Genomic DNA, 22,429 nt, shown 5'->3' on the forward strand with positions numbered 1-22,429 from the left:
TAAAACGGTACCGAAACAGTCTTTCTGCTACTTTAGTCTTGTTATATAAAAGATGACCAAAAGGCTAGTGATAAAGATAATTCCGAGAACAATCCTATTAGGAAAGTCCACTGTTCTACAAATATTTTAGTAAAAACTCAGTATACCATCATTAAAAACAAAGTGCTTCAATTAATTAGTCTAATAATTTGATAACGAACATTACCATTAGTCTGAAACTATTTTTTCTAAAATGTTTTTTTTTTCTTAGTATATAGTTGATAGGGTCTAATATTAGAAAACCTAAAAATTAAAATCTGAAATAAAAGGGTTGGAAATAGCCGTACACATATGGTACAGTAGGATTTGGAGTAAGAAAAATACCGTAAAAATGAGAAAAAAGTTGTTTATTGTTCATAGTTATTTAAAAATGTAATCAGAATAAAAAAAACCGCAGCAAATGAAAACTTATTAAAAATACAAGAAAAACATACACTAAATTAGCATTTTGTGTGGTAAGCAAGAAAGCATTCAACATGCAATCCAACATTACATTTGATGCATCTTGCTGGGCTTTGTCGGTGGCAATGTCCACATCTCGTTCTTTTATTATCGGGCTGTTTTATTATATAATGACCCTTGTCATCAAATCGGGAATCCATAGTTAGAGATGATTGTCGGCTAGGTCCAGGCTTGCTTCGAGACTTATTCGATTCAATTATGGATATAGCTATGCGACGTCTAAAATACAATAAATCTTGTTTGCCACCATTGTATCTATAAAGTAGCCAGGCATTTTGCACTGACATGTCAAGACAATGCAAAATAAGGGGCATGTACCACTTTTTTCCCCGGATGCTAGTTCTGACTGACGAAATATTTTGATCAGATAAGTCGACACCACCCATATTTTGGTTATACTTCTGAATCAAGTGAGGCTGAGATACACTAATTTTCTTTTTTAGTTGTTGTGAGTATCTCTCTGCCTTATGACACGGTAATATCCCCGTTGAATTTGAGCAAACTGTAACAATGCTGTTGTCATGCCATTTACAGATTATAATGGAGTCACTAACACGATAATCATACTCTCCTCTTTCCTTCTTCTTCATTTCTTTATTAGCTATCAAAGGACATTTTCCTGTTCGATTTTCTCTTATAGTGCCCGTTACACCCATATTCCTTTTTGTTAACTCTTCAACCAACGGTAACCCGGTAAAAAAATTATCAATATATAAGTGATATCTGGATCCAAGCTCAAGTTTCATTAGTTTATCTGAATATGTCAAAACTACACTAGCCCCAAGGCCTAATTCAGCATATCTGGCGTTCAAAATTGTAGTGGCCCCTTGGTAAGGCTCAAACCAAGCTATATAGCCCCCCGCAGTAGCTCCTACCCACAGTTTGAACCCATACCGTATGGGTTTGCCACGAATAAATTGTTTACATCCATGTCGACCAAAATAAGGCACCATAGCTTCGTCAACACTGTGGTTTTCTTTGTGGGGACAGTGGTCTAGAAACTTGGCAGATAATTTGCTCATAAGTGGCCGAACTTTTGCAAATTTATCAGAAGAATCTAACTGATGGTTGTCCATACAATGTAGATTTGAAAATATGTAGGAAAAGCGGTCTCTCGATAAAGCACTAGCAATGAGCTCATTCTTCACGTCAGGCGAGTTCTCCCAATACATTCGTCTTCTATTTACCGAGGAATAGCCACTTACTAACAGAACACCAATCATACACTTCATCTCTTCTATTTTTATATCAGCAGCAAGGTTTTTTCTTCCTATGTACCTGTTCGTCTCAGTGGTCAATAAATCAAAAACATCCTCCGAAAAAAACAAAGAAAACCATTCTAGTGGTGATTTTTCCTGAGGGACGTGGTAATCAGGTCGCCATAATGATAGTGAGCCTTCGTAATCCCGTTTCCTCCAGTTATATTTTTTTAAAACTTTATGAAGGGGCTCATCATTCGTGTCCGGATCCCCAATGTTGTCCAAACTAACTGTAGCGGGTTGACGTAGCTCTGCGTCCGCTCTGAGCAAGCTGGGAGGTAGATTATTGACATTGACCTGATCTTCGTCTCCAGAGTCCTCGTCTGTCAGTTCTGCATTCGCATTATCAGGCGGAAGTATGAATACATCATTTTCACCTTCGGTTGTCTCAACATCCCCCTCTTCCAATAAAGATAAGATGTCATTCAGGGATAATGGTCTGAAAAGCAAAAAAAAAGTTAATTGAAATGGCATATAGTCCTACCGTACCAAATAGGGTACACCATTATTCATGTCTAAATAACTAAAAAATAAATAAATAATTAGGATATTCAAATGTCACAATGAAATGATAAGATAAAGATGGATCAATGTTATATCGATGTTCATAAATTGCGATAAGCATGGGGATCAATTCCTCGACATAAATACCAAAAATAAAAAATATCAGTACCGATATAACTTCCGGGTTATCTATTTTTATAATAGGTTCGTAATTAAGTACTCATAACAGTAAATCCCCGAATGGAGCTAATCGTGGTTACGACGTTGAATGATGTGATAATAATGTAGGCTCTACCGATTTTTTTCTCTCCAGGCTCTCGATTTAATGTAAATTCCCACGTTTTTTATAAACTCACTTTCTTGTTTGTTTTTCGTTCCGGTTGGATTTTTGCAACTCAATTTTAATCCTTGTGTCGCAGAGGCACCACAAACATTTAAGTCAGATGCATAAGACATCCAGATTAAGGACAAGCATTCGTAGGTCACACAATGCTTGTCTATAGCGGTGCGGAGATCAAACCCGTGATACATATCGCGTAGTACTAAATTGGCGAATTTCGGTTCTTATAATCTTCAATAAGTTATATATACCGAGAAAAAGGGGAGGAAAGCCTGTGCTCTGAAATGAGACTCGAACAACTAAATAGTTCCCTATGAAGTGTCCTTTGAACACCAAACAATGCCAGTATACGAAATTCTACTACTTTAGTCTAAACATCTACCGCCATACCTGACGGCTGACTTATCCTACTACTATTATAAAGGCGAAAGTTTGTAAGTATGGATGTATGGATGTTTGTTACTCTTTCACGTAAAAACTAGGTACTGAATGGATTTGAATGAAAGTTTACCACAATATAGCTTATACATCAGAAAAACACATAAGCTACAATTTTTGAGGTTTCTAATGTGAGGTCGTAAAAAAACACATTTTTTGCGCTTACATTGCATACGCTGACTGAATCCTACAAGATAGATAGAAGGCAGATAGATAGAAGGCAGGTATAAATTATAACTTATATCTTCTAACGCGGACGAAGTCGCGGGCAACAGCTAGTACAAAATATTTTTGACTATAAATTTAAAGTCGTCAGGTATTGGAGACTGGGCTTTCTTCGTTTCCGAAGAAGATTGCAAATACTAATACATAAAAGTAGCACTCTTCAAGAGAAAGGTCAATTGACTTAAAGACAAAGTAAAGAGGTACTTCAAAAGACGGTCTAGGTAAGCTTGAAACCGTGGCCGCCTCTATTTTTATTAACACCCCTTGTGCTAGAAAAATATATAGCACAGTTATTCTCAAAGGTATAGGAGGCTTTTTCTACCACAACTGCAACAGTCTGGACTTCGGGAAGAGAAAGGAATGGGTGCGTCATATTTTGTCAGTATAATTTTTGCCGAGTAATTCTGCTAATATTAACTCTGTATCGCGTCCCGACCTACCCAGTACCCAGCTATTTAAAGATAGGGCCATCATTTCATTTAAAAATAAGCTTATCATGTAAATCCGTCAATATATTGCCGCCTACGCGTAATAACAACTATTTTTTCAACGGACATGCTAGATTAGTCAGAATACAAAAATAAAAATCAAGGGCAAAATAATTGCAAGCACATTTTTTTCATAGAGATAAGGATTTATGGGTATTTCAAAATAATTGCTCGTTCACGTAGGATTATAACTGGTTTTTCTTTTTCCCCATCGCGAATATTGACCTTAGGAGGTCGCATTGTTGATTGACTTATGATAAAAATCACTATTAAGGTATTTGTTGTGTTGTAAGGTCAGGTTTGATGTCATCCAATAAGGAATAGACGACACACTAACCGATCCGCTGTTGCACAGTATCACAAATTAGTTCCATGTTTAAAAAAAAGAAAAATAGTTAAGAAATTGGTTTAAAAATTCATTTTCTACTGTATTCAAGTACATAGCCTCTATGTACTTCTTAGGGGTACAATGAAAAACTGTGTCGTAATTCTTCTGTTTAACCCGTTTATTGACCATTAATGTTATTGTATATTGTGGTTAGCTTAAGGAGGATTCAAATAAATACTGAATATTAAGCGTAACGTTTTCTGTATTATCACAATACAAGCAAATATAATTAGATTTATCCTGAGCATTCCAGTTTTAAAGGTTAATTGAAAAGGATAATATTACGACAAAAATAAATGGATTCGCAGAAATTATACGAGTTTATAACTTCATCCAGTAATACGAATGACGAAATAGGAATGGAATGTCCTCTATTCTATACCAAGGGACGTAACTTAATAACTAAAAAATAAGTAAAGAACACATCCCAAAAATGGTCGATAGTTTATTTTTGCTTTCACATCTCATATGTTGTACATAGCTAAGGACTAGTGATAGGAAATCCATTTTCATGTCAATAAAATTGTATGAAATATGACAATCTAATTGAAAGGATAGATTTCCATGCGGTTTTGAAGGATGCAAGGAAAGACCAACCGACAGAGATCATCAAAATGTTTTAATTTGTAGTAGACATGAATGAGAGTTTTAGAATCATTCTGTTACAGATGTAGGGAGTCTACTTTTGTGGTTCCGAATTGTCATTCCTATGGAGGAGAACTGGTTAGACTAACTAGATAGACTAAATAAGTAAGTGTAGAAAAATAACTAAAACAATATTGTACAACTTCATTATTATTATAATAACGGCCTTTACGTCTATTGCAGACGATTTATGGGGTAGTGTCTGTACGACAACGCCTTTGGTGACTATACAGACCGCTGCGAGAGCGACATATCCTACCACAGGCTTGACATGAGAATTCAGTGGCGTTTGGTGTTGAACCACATTCATGTCATTATTACTATATGCTATCAGTTATGTTATAGAAATGACTATGCCTATAAACAATATGATCTATAAGTCATCTGTTTCAGTACTTAAGCTTAGCAATATTGGTGTATCTTTTCCAAGCACATAAATATTAAATAAATAAACGACTGCATTGTATAAGTGACATTTTAATACAATCATCCTAATTGGATTTTAGTCACATTTTATTACTAATCTAAATTTTAAAATAAATGCCAAGTTTGTTTGTTATTTTTAACTAATACCTAAACAAAATAGGAGTACTTAATTATGTAACATATTAAATAAGTTTAAAGCACTGCAGAAATAACTGTTTTTTTTATCTAGTTATATGTGGGAGTAACAATAAATGTTGTTAACATATCACTCAATCACTTTTATACTAATGGTTAGATAAGATATTATATGTTTACAAATATAGATAACATTTTTAATATAAGTGTTGAAGCCACTGGAAATAGGCATGGGTTTTTATGGAGAAAGTTATCATTAGCTGAACTGGCAAAAATTGTTTTGCCATAGAAATTATTTCTGGGGGATTTCTGGTCAAGAAAAGTCGTTACATACGAAAAAAAGGATAGGACTGAACATTCCTTATTGCTTATTATTATGGGATTTAAAAAGTAGATAGTAGCCAATTTTGAGATTTACTAAACATCATCATTGGCCTAGCCTTTTCCCAACTATGTTGGGGTCTGCTTCCATTCTAACTGCATTCAGCTAAGTACCAGTGTTTTACAAGGAGTGGCGGCCTGAGATGTACTACAGATGCATATAAATTTTCATGAAAATCATTTAATTGTTTCCGATGTATGGTAACTATTGTAACTAACATTGTGATATGAGAATATGAAATATATTTATTGGGTTTTCTAAGAAAATAGAGCAGGTCAGATAAGTAAAATTCCTTAAATTATTCAATTAAATATTGTAAGACTAGCTAAAAGAAATATTTATGAGGTCATAATTTTAAGATTATTTTTCAAATGGATCTTTCAGGTTATTTTTAATCTTCTATTCATACCAGATCCATCTTGACGGCATTGGGCAAGTTTGTAATTAAATATATGGAATGTATAATATATAACAATGTATCTAATAATATGGACTTGTTGTTTGTAGCAACAATGTTTCTACATAATTAGGTACATGTACAATATGTGTTAATTTAAAGCTCTTCTATTTATTACTGTTCTGTGTATTAATAATATCGCACCCAATAACAATATTCAAAATGCAAGTTGACCTTTTCAAATGTTTGACATATTATTCTTTAAGATAAAATAACTATTATTCTTGTAGTCTATTACTATTCATCCTACATTCTACTAAAAATAACAATTTTACAAATAACATTGTGTTTATAAAATCAAGATAGCTGATTTTAGAAAATTATTCTATTAGAATAATTATAAAATATGTATAAATTAAACACACTATCATCAATCATGAGAGAGATATTATTTATATATTTTTTAATTAGGTCTTAATTATATTAAAGCTTACAACCAGACTAGAGGCATAAATAAGATGAAGTCCTTCTACAATCCGCTGTGAATTTTAAAGTGCTGGTGATTATGATAGCAAATAATTATTTAAGAATAAAGTTAATAGTAGAATTATGTTTTATTTTATGTTCATTATGCAGAATGTTTAATAATAAAAAAATAAATAAATAGACTAGAATTTTATTTAACATTGATTTACTCTTAAGAATTTATATTACACCTTTTAAAATAAATAAATGGGGGTAAATGAAAAAACAAATTCGCGCGTGAAATCCTCTTTGGTATTCTGTTAACAGCTAGCATCAAGTGCATGCAACCAATTTGTTTAAATTTAGAACACTTATCTGCATATAAGCATCGCGCGCTACATTTAACTAAATTAACGACATGATCACAGACATTTGATGTCACCTAACGATGAGACAAGAATGAAACATAACATAAAATGATAATACTCACATCTTCGAATATAGATCCAACATTGGCAGTCACAAGTAACAACGGCACTTTATCCGAACCCATCTTTTTGAACTTCAACATGTTCCTGATAAGTTTTTGGGTGAAAACAATTCCTCTAAACGAACGAGGTTATTCTCAGTCTAGCGACGTTTTACCGCTGTTTCTATAATTTGGCGCGAACACGCCTTAACTAAAAATACTGTTGATTACATTATTTTGTTTAATTATTACGCTTTCCCGTTGAAAACGGAAGATTTTTTAGTTTAGCTAATTCGTCTGAGTCGCCCCAGCCCTTTCTGACATTTGTATGAATGAATGACATTTTTTACACTCACATTTGCACGTATAAACAGCGTAAACCCTGAATAATTTACGAAGTCTACTACAGGTTTAAATCAAACCGGTAACACTGAATAGAAGATAGCTTTTAAAATATTTTAAATTTTATTTTTGCATAATTCTTTTATATTTTTCGTAATATTAACACGATTCAAATATTAAAATTATTTTCCCAAGTCAAAAACTGAAAAAAAATTAAGCGCTCGTACGTTGAACGGAACGTTTTTCTTGTACCAAGAAGCCTATTCAATTTGGTCGGTTGTTGCACCAATGACGTCTCCGCTGGCTTTACGTCACGCCCACTTTCAGGGCCGTATTGGCGTAAATAAATATGGGAACGCGGTATTATAACCGAGAGGTCAAGATATACGTAGGCTATGACGGTGGAAAATGAGTTTTATAAATGTTTTTCATTATTTACTTTCGTAACGCTAACATGAGACACGAGTCGTTAAAATTATCTATACACACACTTGGTAGGTACGTACACACGTAGATTTATGACAATGTTACGTGTTGTTCTTCAATTATGTACTGTGTTTGAACATAATTAACTTTAATAAATATTGTCTTGGACGTTTAAATAAAACAATAAAAATAAATAATCAAGTTGGAACACTTTACATACGTAGTTTCATTGAAATTCACTATAAGTCGTAACTAAAGGACTAAGACTTTGAGTGTGTTTTTTACTTTTTATTTCGAAATGGTTGTGCCAATGTCGATGAAATGTGTAATGACCGAAGCTGATGCACTCGGTTAACACAACTTTTCGCAAGTTAAAATATCACCTACGCGGACGAAACTGCGAGCAAAAGCTTGTTTGGTGTACATTTTACTCAATACGCAATGAGTAGCTATGGTCTGTAATTGTGCTCTCATGCCATGAATAGTCCTTTGTCTGCTGTGAGACGCTGACAGGCTAGTGTTCATTGCTTGTCAGGTTTTCCTCTATTAGACTAAAGCCTATTCATTGGTGTATGAAGTGTCCGTCCTGAAGCGAGTAGGGTGGTTTGATTCCTTTACAGACATATAAGGGAATCTAAATAATGCTTATGTGAGAATACATGCTCATAATAATAGTGTTCTTGTGCCTCATTATCTATAAAAATATGGTTGCATCGTCGGGAAGAATGTTTTAAAAGAAATGAACTAGAAACGAATGATTCAAATGTGGTTACATCCTCTCAAACAGCGAATTGGCGTGATAAACGTCGTAGAGTGGCACCTCTTTCCAACAACTAAAACGATTACCATTTAAGAGGTGCGAATAGGTTAACTATTAGTGGAAAGAATGTCAAACTTCTTTAGTTGAGGCACTGGAAAATTCTACCCCGATTTCCTTTGTAAGTTTGTCAGTAAACAGAGAGCATCTGTGAGTCTTAATAACAAACAAGCGTCTCTGGTCAAGCATGTCCCAATGAAAGTAGCGAATCCACAATTTTCATTCTTTATTCACAGATCACAGGAATATAACATACAGGAGCAATATAAATTTCAATTTATATTTAGGAAATAGGCAAAATTTAATGATTAACACGCAATTATTTTTTATTTTGTTTTCGATACGATAAAACTAGTAAACAAACCATCAAATATCCGCTTCCATAGCTTTTTCCGCTTCCCTAAACAGTTTTAATATTGCGCAATTCATCTCTGTATATTTTCGGGCGCACAGCGGCTCGCACATGCGCCTTAAGTTTGACGGCGCTCTGTAAACGGTTAAAATAGAAATCGATTGTCGTGCTATTCCTGTGAATTAGGTCGGGTTTATTCCTTAAATCAGCCATGGCGGACCACTAAGGAGGTTGGTAAGTAAAATCTTTTTTTTTAATAGACCTAGCTGTGGTATTTTGTGTGAAAACTATTTGAAATGTTGTACGTGCTGAAAAGCCGCGCGGAATTCCGTTGCCGGTTTATTTACGGAATTTAATGGTGTTTTTCTTGTTAGTTATTTTATTAGTAAACAATTTGGGATTTTTGACGTTAACTTGGGAATTAATTGCGGTCCTAGATTTTATGGGAATTTTAACTATTCTAATCAACTTTTATTAAATATTTCAATATAATATGACTGTTATTTATATATGGGATGACTTTTTTATGTTTATTTTAACGTAAGTGAGTGTAATTTTGAATGAACAAAAACAATAAAATATAACATTATTTTTCCTAATTAAATCTCTACTGAAAAATCTAAAGCGCTATAGTTACCAGGTACGTATTTAGGTAAACATAATAAAATGTTAACGTTTTTATACACGTGTTCACTTCGGGTCAATTCGGCTACTTTCGGCTTAATTCGGAGCCCTTTTTCTGGTCACGTGGGTGTCTGTAAATTTTCAGTCGTTTCGCCATTACTTTCCTGGAAAGGTAAAATATTGTTCTGTAAGGAAAATCATTATTTGGGGTAAAGTGGGAGTTAAAAGTTGTTAAGTTGTGAAATGTGACCTTTAAGGTAATTGTCGTTTCCAAGTTCAGAAGTTAAGCAAAACTCATTGCTTAATTTCTTGTACGAGTTATTTATTTCGAAAAAGGACGTCTCCGCAGTATTTCTTGTGTAAAGCAGGGTTTCACAATTATTAATCACATTTTTAAAAAGGGCACTCAGTTTATTAAATGGTTGCGAACGCGGTGGTCGATACCCAGACGGCAATTAGAACACTAACCTAACCCAAAATTTGAATTTGAATTGGAAATTATCTAGTAACCAAGTAGGATGTGTAAATGATTACAAACGTGAGAAATCTTTATTGACAAATTTTTTCTTCGTTGTGAGATCCAAGACAATAATATATTATCCTACCTTACACAAGTTGCAAAAAAGACTGGGTTACTGGGGAACATTTTGAGGTTTTGAAAGAAAAGACTGTATTCCAAAAATGTATAGTTATTCCAACCCTTATTGTCCTGGCAGCTCTCAGGTGATATTAAACTGATTACCTTCTCGTTCCAGTGCCATCATGGCGATGTGGTGCTCGCTGCTGCTGCTGGCGTCGGCATCAGCGGCGTCGGCACACATCCACCGCGCCGTCGAGACCGAGATGTTCGCCATACCTATCAGCCCCAACCTCTTCAACTGGACCTATCAAGGTAAGCTTCAACTGCATGGATAGAAGAGTGGTTGAGGTCACCACGCCAAACTCATTATCCGCGACATATCGATCCCGCGTACGGCAAGCGTTTCTGTGATCCACGGATGCTCGTCCTGAGTCTAGGTGACTGTGTATAAGACTCGTATGTTTGTGAAACCCCACTGGATGCAAGGATTAAATTCATTAGTGAGGGAGTATTTTTTTTAAAACTTATTCTATGAGTCTAGAATCTGTCAATATCAGACAGGACTTTTGTTCGTCCTATCTTAGCTAGTTCACTGGATTATTCTGTACCATTTGACTGAGTATTAGGCGTTTATGTATGGGTAAGGTATAGGTTCGGTCAGTTTCAAAAATGTATCAGAGGGTCACCGCAGGTTTTTCGGCCGATAGTTAGATTCATGGACTTTAAGCGCCTATAGGATTAAATAAACGGTCGGTTTGTTTGTCGATCACATACTAGACGATTAACGGAAAAATGCGCTAAACAATTTATCGTTACTAAGCGTACCTAAAATTTAATCTGACCAAACTATCGGAGAACAAGAAAAAAACTACCGACTCTTCCAGTAAGACCATTGTTCGAAGAGAAACCCGCAGGAGATAAACAATTCAGGTTTAGGCAGTAAGAGTCTTTCACTAACCGGACTCTTTAATCCCCCACCTAAACAAAAAAGGGTCCCAGAGCAGGGCCCTTGAAGTAAGAATGCTGCTTAATATAAGAAGGTATAAGGATCCTAGGTGCATACTGCATGATGAGTTGCTGTACAATTCACTGACTAAATGCGGGAGACGATTCAGGTTTAGTTAGTCACTAGAGTGCCTGAATTGAATGAAGCGGTTCATAATTCAGTTAGAGCACAGTCATTACCCGCTTCCTCCCCCGAGGAGATTGGTGTCAAAGAAGATTCTTCTCCAAAACAAAAAAAAAATGAATACCTCTTAGGTAGGTATATTATGAAGCACAATTAAGAAAGCGAGTAACAATATCCTATACAAATTTAGGTCAGCTGATGTCTGAAGACAATTTTAAAGGGTAAGTATTTCTTTTGGACAAGCGAATGGTGTCCTTTGCTCATTCACATCACAAAAGTGGTATTTATAATAATACGAGGGGCTTTTAAACATGTTATATGGGTATGATTAAGAAGGGTCAAATTGAGAGCAGTAAATGTAAATTCGATACTGTTGAAAAAAAACTCAACACGTGGGACAATGAAGGAATAACAACCGTTTTTTTTTCGTTTTAAAGAAAAGTAACACTTGTGATATTTTTTACTTTTTCGATTTTTACCTAAGCTTTTTACGGGCTAAAGTAATAATCATAGTGGAATTTTATTCTGAGAGCATTTATAAAATAGATTCTCTTTATTTGCTAAGGCAGATTCGAGTATACAAAAAAAATATGTTGATTATAAAATACAGGTATTAAAGTTGCGCTGGGGGAAGCCTAGCAGTGGACATCGATAGGCTGAAATTATTGAAAGTTGCGCTCAGTAAATATTGTGCTAGGCATTATAGGTCTGTCAAAGCGCAGGTGGTGTTTTGTAAATTGAATGCTTACTAACTAAACTAGAAATAAATGAAAACAATTATAAGTTTATCAAAATACAGTGAAAGGAACTTTTGACGTCATTTCTGAGTATATATGTTGCAAAGTCGTTACGTCACAAGCCCCCTCTCGATCTCGTAATCTATAAAGCTTTCCTTTGTCAAATTGTCATCTCGACAAATTTTATAGTTCGTCCAAAAATTCAATTACAAGACTTACATATTTATCTTTTACTGATCTATCTAAAAAGATTTTAACTCTTATACACATCAGATCTTGCATTTTAAAGGAGAATGGGCATTATTGTAGGAGCTGTGTCCCAACCCTTGCAGCAAGTTGCGACTACTATGAACATGTTCAGTTAAGCTTTTTTATCATCAACTAGCTGTTGCCCGCGACTTCGTCCCCGTGGTAGAAGATATAAATTATGATTAATACCTGCCCTGATTTTTTCACATTTTCCATTGTATCTTAGCTTCTATTAGTCGCAGCGTGATGGTTTATAGCCTAAAGCCTTCCTCGATGAATGGTCTATTCAACACAAAAAGATTTTTTCAATTTGGACCAGTAGTTCCTGAGATTAGCGCGTACAAACAAACAAACAAACTCTTTAGCTTTAGTATAGATATGCTAAGTTTTTACTGTAATTTCGTGCAGGTCAAAAGTTACGGGGCTTCAAGTGAATTTATTTTTTCGTTTTAAATATTGCTTTAATCTTACCTACTTCATTACACTTTTCGTTGCCAGGCAAGGGGTCGGAACTATCAAAAGTGTCTGGCTAATGTGAAAACATCATCTACATATTATTACCCAAGTATTTATAAAAAAATCAGCTTTTGTACTATCACGTAAGTTAAATTACAATGTCATGAACATTAAAGGTGTCTGGCAATGGATTGCCATTGCCACTATGCTAAGTGTCTGGCAATAAATAGCGTGATTTTTAATAATATCCTGAAGGTGTCAACGAAAAATGGCGCTTTATAACTTGAACTAGTTAGATCGATACTTTTGGCACCTTTAGTACTGTTTATATGCCAAAGCCACCATGACCCAAACTCCATAATCGACCATTGTTGTTACCTATGTTGGAAGCAACCGCTGACAAAGTTTAAACTTTTATTTAATAACGGAGGTCTGGTGTCCACGGGCTCTTACTCTATTAGAGGTTGGTTTTCCACTTGATTTAAAAATAGTTTCAGCCTTTTTGTCACTAAAATACTAATTGATTAACTTTTATTTAATATTTTATTAAAAAAATGAAACCATTATAACAGATTCCCTGCACAAGATACAGAGTTATGCCCATACAAAAAAAAACATAACACTAATTGAGATTGTATAAATTCCAGGGTCCAGGTGAACGAATAATAACACCACACTCACTACTAACGAACTTGTAATGATATATATTATAGTAATACTGACGATTCACAAAAAAATAAAAATTTACAAAAATATATATAGTTTTACATGTAACGAAACCATAGCGCGATCTAAATCGATCCCAACGCCATCTATGGAGGCTTGGGTCAAACTTTTTTACAATGAATGTTGAAATATATTTAAAAATGCAATTGATCGCGCTACGGCTTCGTATACAACGTTGAACATACCGCCCACCAAGGACATATTGCTCAATGTCCTTCTACACCGCCCACCGTGCTCAATAAATTTTAATTGAAGCTGATGTAGAATAACTAACAAACAAATTATATTTCCATAAACAACAAAAAATAAATAAGTTTTACTCAAACTTCCAATTCCTTGACAGCAAATAAACTTAATCCATGCTAAATAAAATAACTAAAAATGGCACTTTATGACATTTATCAGCGCTTATAACTAAACTACTACCGACAAAATGCATAGTTTAGATGTAGGTCTCTTCATGGTTGCTGATTGAGTACGGATTGTGACTACACGAGTAATACCGTCTGTCCCAGGATGTTTTTGAACAATCCTACCTAACAACCACTTTCCTGGAGGCATATTATCCTCCTTTACTAATACTATACTACCCAAAGAGGGTTCCGGAATTTTGTAAGACTATCTATATCGCTGTAAGAATTGGTGAAGATAGTCGTGCGACCACCTTCTCCAGAAGTCCCGCATCATCTTCTGACAGAGTTGCCACCGATTCAAATTGGTAATATTCGTTGTGCTCTCGTAACTTGCATCTGGCGGCACAACTGGTGACTCCCCTAACAAGAAATGACCAGGTGTCAAAACTGACATCTTGTCCTGATCTTCTACGTAGGACAATGGCCTTGAATTGAGGCATGCCTCAATTTGAGCCAACACCGTTGCCATTTCCTCGTACGTTAACGTAGAATTGCCAATGACTCTTTTTAGATGATGCTTAGTGGACTTTATACCTGCCTCCCATAAGCCACCGAAATTAGGTGCATGAGGAGGAATAAAGTGACACTCCGTACCATTATTCGCAAGCTCACGTGCTGCTCCCACAAAATTTGTGGCATTATCACTGTATAGTTCAGCGCACCTGCCACGTCTTGCCACAAATCTCTTGAACGCAGCTAGGAAACCCTTTGTGCTTAGCTCACTAACTGCCTCCAAATGCACCGCTCTAGTGGACATGCACACAAATAAGGCGATGTACCCCTTGTAGGATTTATTACCTCGACCTTTGGATACTCTTATGTTTATAGGTCCAGCGTAGTCTACTCCGCTGCAGAGAAACGGTTTGCTAGGGGTGACTCGTGCTGAAGGCAACTGTCCCATTAGTTGCGTTCTAACCTTTGAGTTATATCGAATACATTTAACACAAGCCCTTACAAATTTTTTAACCAATAGTTTAACTCCTAATATCCAATACTTGGCTCGCAAATACGTCAACATCATTTGAGGTCCACCATGCATAGCATAGTTTTCGCATGCGCCTCGGCAATTAAAAGATTCGTCAAAAAAGACTCCTTCGGTATCAAAATGGGATGAATCCGGTCATAATTCAGTTGCGCCATTTCCAACCGTCCTCCAACTCTTATAATTCCTTTCGAATCAAGAAATATGTTTAACGACTTAAGACTTCCTTTCTCACACATCTCATTCTTTCTTAACTCTTCTAATGTGTTACTTAATCCTTCTTCTTGACTTTTCCTTATACAGACTTCTAATGCTTCATCTAATTCTTGTTTAGTCAGATGATTTGACCTCATACTCTGTCTGTTTACCTTTAAAAACCTACGAATATAAGCTACTACACGAATCATTCTTTGCAGTGTTGAAAATCGATTCCAAAAAGTCACATCCAACGTACACGAATTAACCTTAACTTCTTCTAATCGAGTCATTAGGTGTTTTACTTTTTTATACTCTAATACTTGCTGTCTTAAGAAATCCGGGCCTCGCCACCATATCGTCATGGACTGGAGTTCAACAGATGAAACGCCGCGAGATGCACAATCTGCGGGATTGTGTTTTGTTGACACATGAGACCAGTGATGTGTGTCCAAAATACTTAAAATATCAGAAACACGGTTAGCCACGAACGTTTTCCAACGACTAGGGTGGCTGCTGAGCCAAGCTAGCACTACTTCACTGTCTGTCCATGCGTGCCAGTCAAGCTTTTGGACACCCAATACTTCTCCTACTTCAGCCATCAATTTGGCTAGAAGAACAGCCCCACAAAGTTCTAGTCGAGGAATGGACACTTGTTTAATGGGTGCAACCTTCGTTTTTGCTGTTACTAAAGAAATATGAACATTCCCTTCTTTGTCCACAACCCTCAAATAAACCACCGCGGCGTACGCCATTTTTGAGGCATCAGAAAAACCATGTAATTCGGTAATCGTGTTTTTATCTTCATGGTGCATCCATCGCGGAATCCTAATATTCATCAAGGAAGTTAAACTACTATGGTAAGTCAACCATTCTTGCAATAAGTTACCTGGAATTGCTTGATCCCATTCCATTCCTGCTAGCCATAATTTTTGAATAAATATCTTAGCTTGAACGATACTAGGTGCCAACCAACCTAAAGGGTCAAACAATCTCGAAATCTCCGAAATAACCTTTCTTTTTGTTACAGGTGCTGCCAGCGCTCGAAATTCCACAGTGTACTGAAAGACATCTTCGTTCGAGTTCCAGGTAAGTCCCAAGATTTTGGTAATACTGTCTATTTTTATTTTTAATTCCTCTGTGGTTCCTTTTCTATCCATAATTTTATTTAATAGTTTTTGACTGTTACTCTTCCATTTTTGTAATGGAAAACCTCCTTTTATTAATATTTCCTTTAGTTTAGTGTATATCTTGAAACAGTCTTCTATATTTTCAGCTCCTGTCATTACATCATCCATGTAGAAGTCTTCTAAAATTATCTTAGATATTCCAGGTTCAGCACGACATTCATCGTAAGCCAGCTGTTGAAGAGCCCGTACAGCCAGGAATGGTGCCGACGCAGTACCAAAGGTAACAGTTTTCAATTGATATTCCTCAATTTCTTTTTCAGGATCATCTCGCCAAAGAATACGTTGTAGTATTGTATCCTTCTTGTGTACCAGAACTTGACGATACATTTTCACAATATCTGCTACAAGGCATATGCGATGTGTTCTCCATCGCATAATCGTATGGCGAAGATCTGCCTGCAAAGTAGGACCGACTAACATGTTGTCATTCAGTGACATTCCCTTCGATCCTTTGCAGGAGGCATCGAATACGACGCGAACCTTTGATGTTTCTTTATCCTCCCGGACAACGGCGTGGTGAGGTAAGTAGATTGCTTTTTCATTATTATAATCTACTTCTGGTACTTTTGTCATGTGATTTAACTGTAAATACTCTTTTATTACTTTCCCATATTCTTCTTTAAGTTTTTCGTTTTTCTTAAATTTTACTTCCAAACTTTTGAATCTTTTTTCAGCAATGCTCCTGGTCTCACCAACCGCACAAGCCGGGTCCACATTACGCAATGGTAGTCTTACAATGTATCTACCATTACTGTCGCGTTCCGTCGTAGCTGCAAATAACTTCACGCATTTATTTTCTTCCTCCGTAAGCATTTTCTTTCTAGGAGGTTCTGCTTCCAGTTCCCAAAATTTTTTAAGCATGTCATCCTCCTCAACACCTGAATGCAAAACGGTAACACGTGTTGTATTACTTGTCTGATCAACATCAAGGGTACCTGACAATATCCACCCTAATTTAGTACATTGAGCCAATAACGAACCAGTTATATTCTTTTTAATGCCCTCCTGGATGACCTGGCTGTAGACCTCAGCACCTAATAAAACATCAATTTTATTAGGCCTGTAATATTCTGGATCAGCCAAGTCATCATCAGTCAAGTCTACCCATTCTACCTTGGCTACCTTTGTAGTTGGGAGAAGAGCTGTGACCGACTTCAAGACGAATGCATTAACCTTAATGACGACACTGGGGTCTATTCTAGACCTCAATGTGAGAATCACGCTGGACTTGGCCGTAGCACTCTTGTCCCCACCTACACCTATCACAACTTGCTTTGAAGGTGTTTTATCTAATCCCAAATACTGGACTGTAGATTCTGTCACAAACGAACCTTGTGATCCTTGATCGAGTAAAGCCCTAACAACCCTATATGAACCGTCTTTCGACTCCGCTTTGATCAAAGCGGTAGTTAATAAAACCGTTTTACGGCTAGTCCCTGTCGAAAGACACGATACCATTGGCTTGCTCGATCCCTCCGCTTGCGCGGTCACTACATTATTACAATTTTTAATCTCATCCTTCGCTGACGTTGAAGCGACTGATGATAATTCCTCGTGAATCGTACTCCCATCTTCACCAATATTGGACCCAGATGCACCGCTTGGGTGCAGCAAAGAATGGTGGCGGTGTCTACACACCTGGCACTTAAGAGTGTTTTTACAATTTTTTGCAGAGTGGTTGTTGAGTAAACAAACGAAACACAAGTTATTTTCTAGCGCAAACATACGTCGCGCTTCATTCGATTCTTTACGAAATTTCGGACAATAATTAATCTTATGATCAGCTGAGCAAAATGTACATGATAACAGGCCTTTTTCTTTTACTACATGAAACGAATGCGTCCCTTTTGGTTGTGGATGTCTTGGCTGTTTATTATTCCCAATAATTTCCTTGTCTAACTGTTCCAAACCCCTAAAGCGACTATACAAATATTGTGAAAATTCTTCAAATGTTGGTAGCTCGTCACTTGAGTCCGAGGCCACCTTCAATTCCCACGCCTTTCTAGTCTCCTTATCTAATTTTGAACTAATTATATGAATAACAATCAGATCCCATGAAGACACATCCACACCTAGATTTTTTATTGCCTCTAAACAGTCTGACGTAGTACTTATTATTTTTTTTATTTCATAAGCAGATTCCGACACTAAATTCTTTTGGCTAAGCATACGTTTTAAAATGCCATTGGCTAAAAACCGTTTATTGTTGTACATATCGTCCAACTTTTTCCAGGCAATTTCATAACAATCAGATGACATTTTAATATTTCGCAATAGCTGCTCAGCCTCTCCTGTCAGATGTCCTCGAAGATAATAAAACCTTTGGGCATCATCTAGGGCCTTGTTTTCATGTACAAGCCCTAAAAACAAGTCCCTAAAAGTCTGCCACTCCGTATATTTCCCAGAGAACATCGGGATTTTTATTTCAGGCAACTTAAATCGTGTACCTGAATTTCCACTTGATACCACAACACTTTGGTTATTCGAACTTAATTTAGTTAACATCTCTTTTAATTCAGTCTTATAATCTACATACAACTCTTCTACATCGTCATATATTGCATTCTTGTGGTAGTTCGAATTATACAAATCTGATCTTTTGACTTGACTTATAATTTTAGTATGAGTGTCCGAGAATAATCTCCATTGTTGCTCTAAGTTATCAAGCCTAGTCTCTACATAAGCAACCGATAATCGCTCTTTTGGCGATTTCTTAAAATTAGACTTAGCTTTTAACATTATAGCTCTAATGTCTTCTTGCAGATCGCTAAAAGCTTCCATTTTATTAAGTTAAAAAAATGTAAACAATTATTTGAAATACAAGAAAACAAATTAAAATTATTTTGAAATTTTACAAGTCTTAGAATTCAGACCGAAATCGTAAAATAAATTGTAAAACTATTACAAGTCCTGAATTACTGCTAACTGCGCTATTACAAGTTCAAAATTTCCAAGTTACAATTTTCTATTTATTGTTGACTTCTTCTTCGCGATAATGAATAATTTAAAGTACTCACGGCTTTACTTCAAACCAATATTATTCACTATCACAATACACCACCATATAAGTGGCGCCCCCTGCCGGCACCGCGCCCGCTGCTTGTTGCACTGCCACTGCACCTCCCTTGCGCCTTCCTCCGGCTGCTGCTGCTCACGAGTCCGCTGCACCACGCCTGACTCCCGGCTGTTGCACCGGTTCCACCTTCAGCTCCTGGGCCCTCTCTCCTGGGGTCCACTGAAGAGGCTGCTCTGGACAGTAATCCACTGTCCAGTAATGACGCTAGGGGTGGTAGTCTCTTCCACCACCGGAGACTACCAAAAAACACTCGCGACCAATCCGGCTCGAAGGACCATGTATAAATTCCAGGGTCCAGGTGAACGAATAATAACACCACACTCACTACTAACGAACTTGTAATGATATATATTATAGTAATACTGACGATTCACAAAAAAATAAAAATTTACAAAAATATATATAGTTTTACATGTAACGAAACCATAGCGCGATCTAAATCGATCCCAACGCCATCTATGGAGGCTTGGGTCAAACTTTTTTACAATGAATGTTGAAATATATTTAAAAATGCAATTGATCGCGCTACGGCTTCGTATACAACGTTGAACAGAGATCTTTCATATGATATAGGTAGGAAAATGTTACAACACTTGGGAGGAAACCGCACATTCTCCTTTAACACCTTTCTCAGTTGTCAAATGAGCTAAAATTTTAAAGTATATATATTCCTTCGTAATACAATATTATGATGACATGGAGCTGATATGATGCTTAACCTGAAAGGTAGTCATAAGGGCTCTGCCATTTAAGCGATAAAACTCCATTGAAGTATTTGAATCGCAAGGAAATAAAGCAAGCTGAATACTATTTTAAATAGCTTTTTCTTAATTTGTCCTTATGTTTTACTTATTCTGAAGAAATCAAACTGTCCAAAAATTAAATTATTTTTTCTCACACTTACTTTTTTAATAATAGTTAGATAATTATCTTTATTTACAATCTCGACTTGTGTGGCAGGTACCTAACACTAGTGACGTCATTTAAGATTGATATCGTCACGAAGGCGACATTGGAAGTAAATAGTAAAGTACTTATGTGTTAAACAGTCATATGACAGGTCGCGTGTGTGGTTGGTGCGGCGCTAAACGTTCTATATTAATATACTAGGTAAATAAAGGTCACTGGTAGCACGAAAACATTAGGAAAGCACAGGGACGGAAAAGAGAAATCGTGACTGCAGAATCTTTAAGCCTTTTCCCAAGTTTGTTGCGGTCGGCTTCCATGCTAACTGGTTTCAGCTAGGTACCAGTGTTTTATAAGGAGCGGCTGCCTATCTGACCTCGGCAACACGATACCCCTTAGTTAGACTTTCAAGCTTCTGACTACCTGTAACTACTGACAAAGATGTATGAATAACAGCCGGGACCCACAATTTCGTTGAACTCGTTATGAAAAAGATGATCACCCAGCCAATGACCAGCCGCGTCAAGCGTAGCTTATCCTGTGATCGATTTACTTATGTAGATGATAAAGCTTAGCCACGATTCCTCGACTCCTCTAAGTAATTTATATCATATTCCATAACATATGATTCTAAGTTTTGAACGACGGAAAGAGCGCAGCAATATAAATTTTTAATTTGTTGTTAGAGCGGCAATAGTTGTACACCATCTTTTAGCTTTCACGTTTCATTAGACGACATATAGATGGATAGCCAACCGAGCCTCAAATTATGCCCTTCTATTAGCACCTAATTGATTTAGTTACGAAAGTGCAGTCAGTTCATTAATTTAAATACAATTTATTTTCTATTTATCGTCCGTCTTAATATTATTTTTAAGATGTTACTCTGTTTTGTTACAAACACAGTCATTACATCTAAGTATTATTGGTATATATAAGAATGAATCCCTATTTCCCTTGGTCACAGTATCACGCGTGAAAAAATTGCGTGGATAATCAAAGAACACTAAACCACCATATTAAATAATCATGAATTTTGTTACGATAGTGATTTGTTGGAGCCATCTTCGCAAACAATATTATAAAGACACCGGGAACGGGACCTACGTATTCACGCGGGTGAAACGGAGGGGCACAGCTAGTATAATTATAATTTTTATCGCTTTTCCAGCACACAAATCATTCGAGAGATTACAAATATGTTTGTTTTAATTTTCATCAATTTAATACGACATTATGTTAAAGATGAAGAAGAAGACAGTGGCAATGATTATTGAGGATAAGTTTTGGATTTTGGTAGCTTTTATTCCGTCGTTTACAAAGCAATGGTCGACGGGATTTATTGGAATTTGGAGTCTTAAGTTATTTACCTTATGTATCTTTCTTTTAATATCACAAAGCTAACACTTTTAAAAGCATTGAGTAAGTGATTATAGACACGAATTATAAAAAAACGTTATTCATTCGAAGCGCAATTGTGCTTTTGGGCCGTAGGTAGGTACATGATATTTATGAATATTTTAATACCTATATCAATATAGCATAGAATCGTCCTGTGCTTTCAAGCTTTTTTGTTTGTGTTTGTCAAGTTTTTACAATTCAAAACCTCCGCAATATTCTTAATCTGTCTTGCTTTTAAGCGACTGGCATGGGCAAACTTTTGTGCCACAGTAAATTACTCAACGTTCATTAGCGGAACATCTTGGCTTACCTATATTACGTTATAGTAGCATGCTTGCGAGATTATATTGAGTTGTGAAGTTTAGATATGCAATAATTACCTACGCAATTCGCACTGTGCTTCATAAGTTCTGACAGAAAGCCGACCCCAACCTTTGGGCGAAGGCTATTAAGATTACAATGCTTGCGTTATTTGTTAATAAATATTTTATACAATTTTTAAATGTTTTATAATATATGTACCATACTTGAAGCGAATGAAGTTTTAATACTGGTTCTATTAAATGCTATTTAGCAACCTTAAATTTAACTTTTTTTATTCAGACTTAAAGACTAAGCAACATTACTATATATTGCCTACATTATAAAATAATATCATATTTTTTTCTAAACGCAGTTACTGTTAAACAATCAAGACTGGTAGTGCCATCTAGGCTCTGGCGTAGGAGCTATTTTACATCTATCACTCATTTAATGGCATGGTTTT

At 36.0% G+C, this 22,429-nt stretch overlaps 2 protein-coding genes across 13 annotated transcripts in view; one reads left to right on the plus strand and one right to left on the minus strand.

Annotated features, from left to right (window-relative positions):
* LOC113498973 (type I inositol 1,4,5-trisphosphate 5-phosphatase-like) overlaps positions 1–7,402 on the minus strand; it is a 28,863-nt gene extending 21,461 nt beyond the window's left edge. For both annotated transcript variants that reach the window (XM_026879264.1, XM_026879256.1), the window contains exon 1: positions 7,084–7,402. In XM_026879264.1, coding sequence (XP_026735065.1) covers positions 7,084–7,164 — 81 coding nt within the window. In that variant the 5' untranslated portion in view covers positions 7,165–7,402. The remainder of the gene's footprint in view (positions 1–7,083) is intronic.
* A 244-nt stretch (positions 7,403–7,646) lies between these two features.
* LOC113498984 (alpha-sarcoglycan) overlaps positions 7,647–22,429 on the plus strand; it is a 30,201-nt gene continuing 15,418 nt past the window's right edge. The window contains exons 1-3 of one of the 11 annotated variants that reach the window (XM_026879316.1): positions 7,648–8,284; positions 9,101–9,233; positions 10,379–10,515. In XM_026879316.1, coding sequence (XP_026735117.1) covers positions 10,386–10,515 — 130 coding nt within the window. In that variant the 5' untranslated portion in view covers positions 7,648–8,284; positions 9,101–9,233; positions 10,379–10,385. The other 10 variants (XM_026879348.1, XM_026879329.1, XM_026879301.1 and 7 more) reach the window with 10 other exon arrangements.

Source organism: Trichoplusia ni, chromosome 1 (assembly GCF_003590095.1).
Source record: "Trichoplusia ni isolate ovarian cell line Hi5 chromosome 1, tn1, whole genome shotgun sequence".
NCBI lineage: Eukaryota > Metazoa > Arthropoda > Insecta > Lepidoptera > Noctuidae > Trichoplusia > Trichoplusia ni.